The sequence below is a fragment of the Mastigoproctus giganteus genome, chromosome 6, assembly GCF_048544385.1.
Source record: "Mastigoproctus giganteus isolate SK-2022 chromosome 6, ASM4854438v1, whole genome shotgun sequence".
NCBI lineage: Eukaryota > Metazoa > Arthropoda > Arachnida > Uropygi > Thelyphonidae > Mastigoproctus > Mastigoproctus giganteus.
This window is the reverse complement of record NC_143580.1, coordinates 86,722,755-86,734,923: the sequence shown is the minus strand read 5'-3', so window position 1 is coordinate 86,734,923 and position 12,169 is coordinate 86,722,755. Positions and strand designations below refer to the sequence as shown.

Genomic DNA, 12,169 nt, shown 5'->3' with positions numbered 1-12,169 from the left:
TTCTTCCACTTGTTCAGATTACGAACCTAAGGGGGCATAAATTCAAATTGAGGAAAGACAGATGTAGAATAGATGTGTGGAAATTTGCCTTTAGCCAGCAGGTGGTTAATTGCTGAAACAAACTTCCATCTGTCATTGTGGAAGTTGATAGGTTAAATAAATTTAAGGAGGAACTGGACAAATATTTAGAGGGAATGATTGTGTGAATTTTTTTTTTTTTTTTTGGCTGATGCTACATAAGCTCATACACTTGCTTTCTTGCATCACATGCCACGATTACTATTACTATGTGAAGACTTCATTCAAACTTGTCAAGGCAATTTAATTTCCTCAACTTTATTGTCACTGGGGATGAGTGTTGGGTGTTCCAGTACGATCCAGAGATTAAGCATCAGAGCATACAGTGGATTTCAAAATGATCACAAAAACTCAAAAAGATTTGTTTATTGAAGTCCAGGATCAAGACAATACTGATCATGTTTTTTAACAAACATGATCAGTATTGTCTCTGATTAATTAACATTAAATGATTAACATGATTAAAATTAAATGATTAACAAGGAATTTATAAGGTGTGATTAACAAGGAATTTATACCCAAAGGGGAGAGAGTCAATGCTGTGTGTTACATACAGAATTTCAACTAGGAAATGTGCTTCAATGACTATTGAAGCACATTTCCCAGGTGAGTCTGCAGTTTTGAGAGAAAAGCAGCTAGTTCTTGTGTGACAATGCCCCTGCCCATTCTACACTTGTTGTGAAGACACTTCTGGCATTGTAAAGATCAAGCATCTATCCTACTTTTCAACTTTCCGAATCTAGCAACAGCAGACTTCTTTCTCTTTCCCAAGGTGAAAACTGCCTTCAAAAGAAAGAGATTTCAGGATGGTGAGGACATAAAGAAAAAACATAACCGCTGAACTGAGCATCATTTTTGATGAACTGAACATGTCTTTGGATTTCCGTCACCAATTGTTTTTTTTTTTTTTTTTTTTGAGAATCTTTTAGAACAGCATAATAATTCAATCGGGTGGTGATTACTTTGAGCTTTATTTTGTGTTCTTTTTAATGCACCAGTCCAGGAACTTTAATGCTACACCTTGTATGTGCATGCGCAATTTGAAATTTTACACACTTAATAGTCCTTTTATTTAAATTACAAAATGGAAAAGACTAAGAGACTGATGCTCCATATTATGACTAATATGCTTCTTTGTAATTTTTAGCAAAATTAATATTTTTTTGTTTTTGTTATTTTTGAAAATAAAAACTGCAAAATACACAGTTTGTTTTAAAAATTTTAATATTTTTTATAAACTTAAAAAGTTACACATATAAGCACTGCAATCCATGCAAAAATTAAAAAGAATATAGGCACCTGTCAGGTGCCCCACCAACATTTTTGCTACAAATGGAGGCCCCGCCACTGCTGGGCTAACAAATGCTTCTCTGGGATCATTATATCACTTATTTTATAACAATCTGACTCCCTAACATTTCACAGCATTTTGTATCATTATTATATCTGTTAAATTCATCTGCCATTCAACTAGGAAATGTGCTTTCTATGCTTTCTGGGCTTTCTATGCAACTACCACAGCAACAAATTAAAGGACTTATTTAATCTGCTCCTTTTTTTTTTTTTTTTACACACACAGAGTCAATCTCATACTGGAAAATAGACTAGTTTTTTAGTAGCAACCTTCACCAAACACTGCCAACATTCTGTTATTAATTTCTTGTGGTTCTTTCCCCCACAGCACTCAAAAACTGAATCAATGTACACCGATCCATTTTGGACTTATTCCATAAGAAAAATTACGCATACACAACCACAACACTAAGAGACCAAACAGGATGAAGTGGGTCTGGTTATGAACAAGCACACTGAAGGCATTGGTTTAAGCACATGTATATCCATTTCCACAACCTTGATTAGAAATGTTACAACGATGAACATGTTTTAACCAAAAATTCTCTCAGATATGCCAGACAAGCTGTACTTGCTACCTGAGAGTCTAAAACGCTGATGGAACTGATATTCGGGTGACACTCAAAGTCAAGTGGACCCAATTTTGGTGAAATCCGGACAGTTGTGGCAGCCAAATCCTCTGCTTGCACCTTCACAATGGTGGGACTATTAGTAATCCTGGGTATAACCTCCATGCACAAGTACATGGTAGGTGACCACCCAGGTATGAACCAACGTAAGCAGGGGTCGAGGTATGGCGCCCACACCACATGGAGGAATGCCGCTCCTCTATGTTACCAGGCAGTACTAGGTGGTACATGACTCTCATCAACCGGTGCAATATCACCACTTTGCTTATTGGAGGCTTGAAGTGGTGGAACCCATGTTTAGTCTCCAGAGCTAAGTTCCGGTCAACCCTTCCCCATCTCTTCCATCATGCAGTATGATTGATGACTTTTGAGGTTATGACGAACATTGCGGCGAGATCATATTTGACAGTCATCATATTTGACAGTCGACAGTCATCATATTTGAGGTTATGATGACTGTCGTGGCGAGATCCAATATTCCTTACATTTCGAGGGTACAGCTCTAAAACGGTGTTCGCAGGCCGGCCGCTAGATAGCACACCGGACCTAACCTATTGGTAACTCTCTAGGAGGCTTCCGGATCAGCTAGTGTATAATGTTGCTACCTCTACTCTGCCAGATAGTGACTGGAGGGAGTCCGAGTAGTGTGTATGCGGGGAGCACTGTCATAGCCACGTTATATCAAGGATCTGGGTATATTCTTACCATGTAGATAGTATGAATCAGAGCTGTACTACTCAATATGTTCTACATTGATAATATTAGTAAAATAATAAGAGGAGTTTACCTCAATATAGTGCGTAGAACACTTCCGTATGATACCCTCCAGAAATTAAAATGGAAAAAACGAAAAAATCGACAACTTACCGGTACATTAGAGTAAAATATAAATAATTAAATAATCAATTTAACACAATACAAATCAATTTAAAACAATTAAAAATCAAATTAACGCAATTAAAAGAATATAACGAAAATATCGTTTTGAATATTTTCGTTAGATTCTTTTAATTGCGTTAATTTGATTTTTAATTGTTTTAAATTGATTTGTATTGTGTTAAATTGATTATTTAATTATTTATATTTTACTCTAATGTACCGGTAAGTTGTCGATTTTTTCGTTTTTTCCGTTTTAATTTCTGGAGGGTATCATACGGAAGTGTTCTACGCACTATATTGAGGTAAACTCCTCTTATTATTTTACTACTATTCTTATCATGTGTAAGCCATATCCAAAAATTTCATTACTTCATACAGCATGTCCCACACTTTTCCTTACTATTGAATACACCATGAATTGTCAAACTAATAGAGCAAGCTTATCTGCGAAAAGATCTAAACCTCCTAAGCACTTCCTAATTCATTTCACAAATATACGTGATCTCAATTCTAATCTCAACGATGTCCATTTCCACTTGCAGTCTGCCAAACCCCATGTACTTTTTCTGACAGAATCTCAGTTATCGGTTGATTCAACTACTGCTCATCTCAGATGCCCCAATTATTCGCTGTATGATTCCTTTCGCCTCAAAGGTGGTACTTGTGCATATGTCCGTTCTGATATTCCTTGCCAGAGACTTGGCAATTTGGAATCTCCTCTCTTTGATCTTCTCTGGCTTAAAATCTCTCTACCTCATTGTGTCAAATTCATCTTTTGTCTCTACCATTCTCCCAACTCCACTAATCACTTGGAGATCTTTGACTTCCTCTCTTTGCAACTTGACTTTCTCCAGTCCAACTTTACTAACAGTGAGGTAATTTTCCTTGGTGATTTTAATGTTCACAACTCCAGCTGGCTTCCATTTTCTAGTCACACCGACCCAGCTGGTCGAGATGCTGAGGCTTTTGCAATTACCAATGACCTTGCACAGATTGTTCATTTACCTACAAGAATACCGGACAATCCTAATCATACAGCCAATACGCTTGATATTTTTCTCATAAACAACCCTTCTAAGTACAAGGTCGAAGTGAGAGGTCCTTTAGGCACTTCAGATCACAACTTGGCGATTGTCTCATCTCCAATGGAACCTTTATCTCATGGCTATTCGCAACCTCGTGTTGTTTGGCATTACAAGAATGCAAAATGGGATGACCTGCGTGACTTCTTTTCTTCTTTTCCTTGGTCGGATTACTGTTTCAAAACTTCTAATGTCAATGTTTGCTCAGATCTTATCAATGAAATTATTCTTGCAGGAATGGAATCCTTTATCCCACACACCACTTTAAAATCTCGTCCTTTATCTAAACCTTGGTTTTCCAATAAATGTGCTAAGGCTGTTCAAGGGAAGAATGTTGCATATCGTAATTGGCTTGTTTCTAATTCTCCAGTTTCATTTTCTGTGTACACCAAAGTTCGCAACAATTGTAAAGCAGTTATTAATCAATCAAAACTTGAGTTTGAACAGGCTAAGAGTGGAAAACTTGCTTCTTGCCCTAATGGTAGCCGAGCATTCTGGTCTCTTGCTAAAGGTATTGGCCGCAACTTTTGCCCATCTCTGCTCCCACCTCTGTCCAAACCAGATGGTTCTGTTGTTACTTCAGCCAAGGATAAAGTTGACCTGCTAGCAATCCATTTTTCTTCCAACTCATGTATTAATGATCTTGGTAAAACAATTCCTACCATTCCCAACACGCTCCATTCAATGCCCCCTGTGGTCTTCCGTCTAAAGGATGTCAGAAGGATTTTGACGAATCTTGATGCTAAGAAAGTTCCAGGTCCCAATGATATTTCTCCACTTGTTCTCAAAACCTGTGCTCCTGAACTTACTCCTATTCTTTGCTGCCTTTTTTCACTTTCTTATTCCAAAGGTGTTTTTCCTTCTGCTTGGAAATTTCCTCATATCCAGCCAGTTCCTAAAAAGGGTGACAAATCCCTCCCATCGCAATTACTTCTACTCTTTCTAAAGTAATGGAGAAATCAATTAACTGCTAACTCTTAAACTACCTAGAAACCTTCCATCTGATCAACGATTGCCAGTATGGATTCCGTCAATGTCAATCCACTGGTGATATTGTGGCTTATGTTACCCATTTATGGACTAATTCAATGGAAAGGTTCGGTGAAACACAAGTAGTTGCTCTCGACATCTCAAAGGCTTTCGATCATGTTTGGCATAAAGGTCTTCTAAACAAGCTTCCATCTTATGGTTTGCCAACTGTTTTTAGTAATTGGTTATCCAGTTTTCTCTCTGATCGCTCACTGAGGGTGATGGTAGATGGCTCTCTGTCTTCTAACTTCTCCACTAATGCCGGTGTCCCCCAAGGTTCAGTTCTTTCCTCCACTCTTTTCCTCTTGTATATTAATGACCTTCTTCCATTGACTGGAAATCCTATCCATAGTTTTGCCAATGATAGCACATTGCATTCCACTTTCCATTTTGAGAAACCTTGCCCTATCAGTCCAATCAGCTTCGACTTCTCGAAAATCTGCTACCAATTCTTTAAATTCAGATCTTCAGGTAATTCTCCAGTGGGGCAAAGACAACTTAGTTGATTTTAACCCTTCTAAAACTCAGTCTTGTCTTATATCTCACAAAAAGGATTCTTCTGCTCCTATGCTTATCTTTAGTGACACTCCGATTTCTAGGCAAAAATGATATATCTCTTTTGGGGATTACCCTGACTTCTAATCTCTCTTGGCACAAGCACATTACAAATATTGCTTCTTCTGCATCTAAAAATCTTGGTTTTCTCTTTGGCTCTCAGCGTTACTTTTCTTCCAAACAGCTGCTCACTCTGTATAAATTGCAAATCCGCTCTACCATGGAATATTGTTCCCACATCTGGGGTGGTGCCCCCAAAACCTCTCTCAGGCTTCTCGATTCCATTCAGAAGAGGGCAGTTAGGTTTATTAATGATTCATCTTTAACCAAGTCTCTCCACTCGCTGTCTCATAGACCTACTGTTTCTGCTGCATGCCTCTTCTACAGATACTTCCATGGGCACTGCTCTTCTGAATTGGCTTCTATAATTCCCACTCTCTCTTTCAAAACAGTCCAAACACGTGCCACCACCAGTCAACATCCATTTACTGTCCAACTCCAAACTCACAGAACCAACTTTTCATCTTCCTTGTTTATTCATTCAAATGCCGTTTTCTGGAACAACCTTCCTTCATAAGTATTTCCTGAAAATTACAGTCTACAGAAGTTCAAGTCCAATGTCAACAAATATCTTCTTTTGTCTTCTCAACCTCCAACCCAAGCACGGTACTAAGTGCTACAGGTTCTAATACCTCTCGTGTTTGGGGTTTACCTAAAGAAAAAAAAAAAAAAAAAAGATTACCTTTGAAAACATTTTCAGAAAAACAGATAAGTGAAAATAAAGAGATAGATGAGAAATATTTAAAAAATGTGCCTCTTTGTTATCAGTAAAGGCCATTGCCAGAAACATGGCAGAAATGGAGGATAGGCAGCATAAAAATGGAACACATTCTAACATGTGGGGTAAGCAGACTTGGCAATTATGAGTACCACTACAGATCCTAAAATTAAATCCAAAGTTATGTTAGTAAAAGAACATCAAAATGGCTTTTGAATTTTTATTATATATATAGTATGAGATGTTATATAAGGTGAGTATAACAAGTAAAATTTTGCAGATGTGCATAGTCACATCCTTAGTTTTAAAGTATTTAGAAGCTTGTTTCTGTTTTTATTTTATTTATTTTTTTTCTGTTTTTATAGATATCACACAAGCAGAACTGGAAAAAGGTATTTATGACCAATGTATTTTAGTTGCACACTCCCACCCCTACCAACTCCCCAAATAACTATACCACATAAATGTACCATTAAATCCTTTAGCTCTTGTAACCCATCCAGCCTTGGAGCTGAGACTGGTACCTTGAATTGGAACTGCTCAAATGATTTTTGGAATGCCCTACACACAGCTGATAACAAGGATTTGAATAAAAGTCCAAAATTTAAGATAAAGAGATCACCAAATAAAAGAGAAATGTTTTAACACGAATCAAGCAATCAAATTAACAGTAATGCAAAAGAATTATTAAAAATTATTTTTTTAAAAATAATTGCTCTTGTGTCATTAAAAAAACAATATGAACTGTACAGAAGTTATGTAAATATTTTCAGACTTTTATGCAACATCAATAATTTGTAAAACGTGGATGATGAAAATCTCATGAAACACTAAAAAGATCTTCACATGGTTTTTTACACAACTGATATAGATGAAACTGAACTTTGAGGAGATGAAAGTTTTCCAGTATATATACTCTTAATATAAATCCTTGGAAAATTTTTAAATTAATATAAATCTATGAGATTTATACTAATATAAAATTAATATAAATCTCAAAGAAATATTTAAAATTATAGATAATTTTAAAATGTTTGACAATGCCTCGAACATAAAAATATTCATTTAATTATAATGTTTAAACAAAATACTGTAAAGTATTTTGCAAAATACTTACAAAATACTTTTGTAAAATACAAAAGTAAAATACTTCTGCAAGGGACATAACTTCTAGTTGGCCCAATTAATAATTCATTCTGCACCTGGTGGCACGTACTATGCAATTAGGCAGATCTAACAACAGATAACTGGTGTACATGTCTAATAAAGAAATATTCTAAAATTTCAATCAACTTTTTATAACAAATATCTCAAACCCTGGAAGTTATTTTATAATCACCCTATATATTACTAAGAATATATTCTTATATTTCCCTATATTTCCTTAGAATATATTCCCTATATATTCCTAAGAATATATAGAGTAATTAAACACTTTGCTAACTTTTATTTAATTATGTGTTTTAATTACAATGATGTCAATTGCAAACAAGTCCTGTGTCATCAATTCTTGTAATATCACATTATTTGCGAAACTGTTTAATGTAATAAAACAAATCTAGTTACAATGCACTTTTTTTAAAAAAATAATTCACCCTGTATTGTATATTCTCTTAGAACCTGATCCATAACCTAATGACAGAATCACTAAGGAATTTAAAAATGTCATCACTGTAGTTTAGATACCGGAGTCAAAAATTTTATCCTATATTACCAATATATTTAATGATTACTGAAAAAAAAAAATGATCATCCATTTTCAAAGACAATAAATCTGATACAGATTTAAATTGTGTCATTTGCATTATTACCATGTATTGTCCTCAACATCAAATTAGAAATCTGTATTACAATACTATAAAAGGGAAAGAAAACAAACAGTAAAATTAATAATGCCAGACTAACTTGATTAATTAATAAGGTGCAAAACAATGCCTACCCAGGTAATGGCCCTCCATTTTCAAGGTCATAAACCTGATATGGATTCAGTAACTTCCTAAATGAGGAAATTAATTCTAATCCTTGACATCCACCACTTTTTACATTAACAAACACCAAAAGAGGCTGAAAAAAAATATAAAATTAACATTATATGCATTTGCATACGAAAGTGAACTTTTAATTGTAATGCAAAATTTAAAAATTTAATTATAATAACAAGGACTAACTGGAAGTCCTACAAGAATAAACAGTTTGTATGATACAATTTGTCACTATTAAATACATAATATATGATTATTAGATGTTCCAATAACACACTGTTTACATAGGAGTTATAACAGGTTATCCTACAGTAATAATATAATACTGGCTCAAAATAGCAGGAGTGTTCTGTTGGGGAGAACTAAAGGGAGAAATTTTCCTATGAATCACGGCGTTATGAAATGTGCTACTTGTGCAATGTGAGTGGATTATCTAGAACAGAACATGACACGGCTGGAGGATGGGGAATGTTTTCATGTTGAAATTAGGTTTCATGAGGAAATTAAGTACCAACTCAGTATTCTGATTGACATTTATGACAGCGTGACAAACAGAGTGGATACCCTTGAAGGAATTAAAATGGAAAGCCCATCAAGCTTTCAGCTGCCCAATTCAATGCCAGAGCCCTCACTTGTGCATTAAGCAACACACAGCAGCAATACCCAACACTGGTCCCAAAAGAAGGTAATTACTATCAATCTCCATTGTCTGGGGAATGTAAAATATAAGTTTTCATTTATATTTAGTAATTTTATTAACTTAATTATTTTACTAAATTATTTTCTATAAGTAGCTTTATAGTTCTAGTCAAGCACCGGGGTTTATTTTTGAATTTAGATAGCAATTTTGAAAGTTAATACTTAGTGTCCATATATTTTATGTTCATAACTTGCCTCCATTGTTATTCAATACAGAATAGTGTAAGGTTTAAGCATAGGGTTTAAGGTAAAACTAGACAACAAAAGACGTAGCACTATATCAGAAATTTGTCAGATTAGTATAGTATTATCAATTAATCAGTAAAATTTATTAATCTTATTAAAGTTCATTGTTAATTAAATTATACTTAACGGAATCATGACCCACACTAGAGCAGCAAAATGGCATTCACAGAATAGCCAGAGTGCTGTGGCTCACGAGAGAACTGCGGGGGGCAATTCTCCAATGCATCATAGTCTAAAACAAAGCGCGAAATATGAAACGTTTGCAGACCTGTCTAGAACAGGACATGATCTAGCCAAGGAGGATGTCTTTGTGTGTGCTAGTGAAGTCTCCCAGGGTTCAGTGCTGGATTCACTGTTGTTTTGTGTATTTATCAACAATATCGATGAAAGTATATCAGGCTTAATGTCCAAGTTTGAAGATGATACAAAGGTTGGCAGGGTTGTTAATGACAGTAAAGACAGTATGCTAGTGCAACAGGATCTATAAAAGTTAGGCAGATGGGCTGACAAGTGGCAACTGAAGTTTAACATTGACAAATGAAAATTACTCCATATGGGTAGCAGTAACACAAGAGAAATGTACCAACTGTGTGGTACTACACTCAGGGAGGTGGAGAATAAAAAAGACCTGGGGGTAATTGTCAGTCAGATATGAAGTTCTCTGAGCAGTGCAGACAGGTGGCAGAGCAGGTCATGGAGTTTTGTAAATGATATATAGAACTTTTGCTAGCAGAGACAAGGAGGTGATTATCCCTTTGTATAAGGCAAAGGTCAGGCCATAGCTTGAGTACTGTGTACAGGTCTGGAGGCCTCATTTTAGGAAGGATGTAGAATTGCTAGAATGAGTACAGAGAAGGGCAACAAGATTGGTGAGAGGAACAAAGGGGTGCACTTATGAAGAAAGGCTTAAGTTCTGCAAGTTGCAGCATCTGGAGACTAGGCACCTACGAGGTGATCTGATTGAGGTGTATAAGGGCTTGAATGATTTGAGCAGGCTCAATGCTGACAGGAAACATCCGCTTGCTCAGATTAAGAACCTGAGGGGGACACAGATTCAAATTGAAGAAAGACAGTTGTAGAATAGATGTGCAGAAGTTTGCCTTTAGCCAGCAGGTAGTTGATTGCTGGAACAGACTTCCATCTGTTGTTGTGGAAATTGATAGCTTAAATAAATTTAAGGTTGAACTAGACAAACATTTGGAGTGACCGGATGGGTGAAATGGAAAAAAAAATTTTTTTTTTTTTTTTTTTGCTGAAGCTGTATAAAAGCTTGCTTTCTTGCACCATATGCCTCAGTTAATGCTAATGCAATATTGTGCAAAAAGAATAGGTGGAATATGACCAGGATATGTCTGCCAGAGGCAGAAGATGATGTAGAGCTGATATTATCTTTTAAGTGTCACTTAAAAGATGGCACCAATGATATTAAGACCAGTGTTTTTGAGGACTTAACAAGTATAGGGGAATTAGAGAAAAAATTGCAAGTTAGGATTCAATTTGAAAGTGTCTACAACTCTACCCAGAAACAACGGGAGGGAATATATGATGAGAGCCTTGTCAATGCATTTGGATGTGGAGTTACTGTGCAAGGCATATCAGGTAGAAATTTTTCTCAACTTGGTCTATACTTGTTAATTAACAGGAGAGACCGTTTTTACAGAGATTGAATACACTTAAATAGAAATTTAAGTTCAAAAACTAGAAATGCATCTCAAAAAAGAACTGCTGATATTCTTGGGACAGTGTAGATGAATTAAAAAAACTAGTAGCTTGGGGGGGGGGGATCAGTGGCGGATTAAGCATTAAGGCAATGAGGCATGTGCCTAGGGGCCCCAGACTTTGGGAGGGCCCCCAACCAAGACATTTTCCTATAGTGTTCTAAAATAGATTAATGTTTTCAGTAAACATCATAAAAATTTTGATTAATTTAAGCAAAAAATTCAAAAGTACAAAATTTCATTTATTTGCCACCTAACTTGTATTTATTTTTTATTCTTTTTTTTATTATTATTTTGGGGGGGGCCCAAATATAATTTGCCTAGGGGCCCCCAACTATCCTTAATCCACCACTGGGGGGGGATACACATATATTAAAAAATTAACAAAAGGCCCAGACGGAGGTGTGATTCTTGCACTGCTTCTGCTGAAACACGCAGCAGACCAGAAAGCAAAATGTCGGGGATTTCGAACCCTGCTGTGGCTCATCGTGGAACAAGTAAATACATGGGCTGTGTTACAATCACTAAGATTAAGAAGAGAGGCATGTATAGTTTCATGTACACTACTGCTAGGGAAGACATGGATTCAATCAGGCATGTGGGATGCAGAAATTGAATATAGCATTAGGTTTAGTAGTGGTATGTGATGCAAGAATATGATGGAAGATGCAAAACTTTTCATTCCAACTAAGAAATACTGTTCAAGGTTTAGGCCTAAATGGATATCAGATGAATTAATGAGGCTCGTGACAGAGAAGAAAAATGTATGGGATGCATATAAAGTATCAATCAGGTGACACAGAAGCCTATGGCAGATATAAATTAGTCTGTAATCAATTCACAAAGGGAATTACAACAAGAAGGCAGATTACAAGAAATCTTTGGCAAAGGATGCAAAGAAAAACAGCAAAGAGTTCTTTACTTATGTAAACTCTATAAGGAAGGGGATGAATCAGATTGGTCCACTTGATATCGATGGGTCAACTGTTGATGATCCTGCTCAGGTAGCAGTTTAAACTAAATGAGTATTTTGCATTGATATTCACACATAAGGAGTTATCCAATGAGGGAGTGTGAGAAGTTTATTAAACTCTAACAAGGAGCTAAGTGGTTTTGTAATAACTGAGAGCAAAGTGAAGGA

The 12,169-nt window shown here is 35.9% G+C and overlaps 1 protein-coding gene across 1 annotated transcript in view; it reads right to left on the bottom strand.

Moving 5' to 3' along the window:
- The window catches only part of LOC150084454 (diacylglycerol kinase theta-like), a 457,615-nt gene that overhangs the window by 76,443 nt on the left and 369,003 nt on the right, over positions 1–12,169 (bottom strand). Inside the window, exon 17 of the mRNA XM_090376240.1 lies at positions 8,323–8,447. Within this exon, the coding sequence (XP_090232366.1) occupies positions 8,323–8,447 (125 nt within the window). The remainder of the gene's footprint in view (positions 1–8,322; positions 8,448–12,169) is intronic.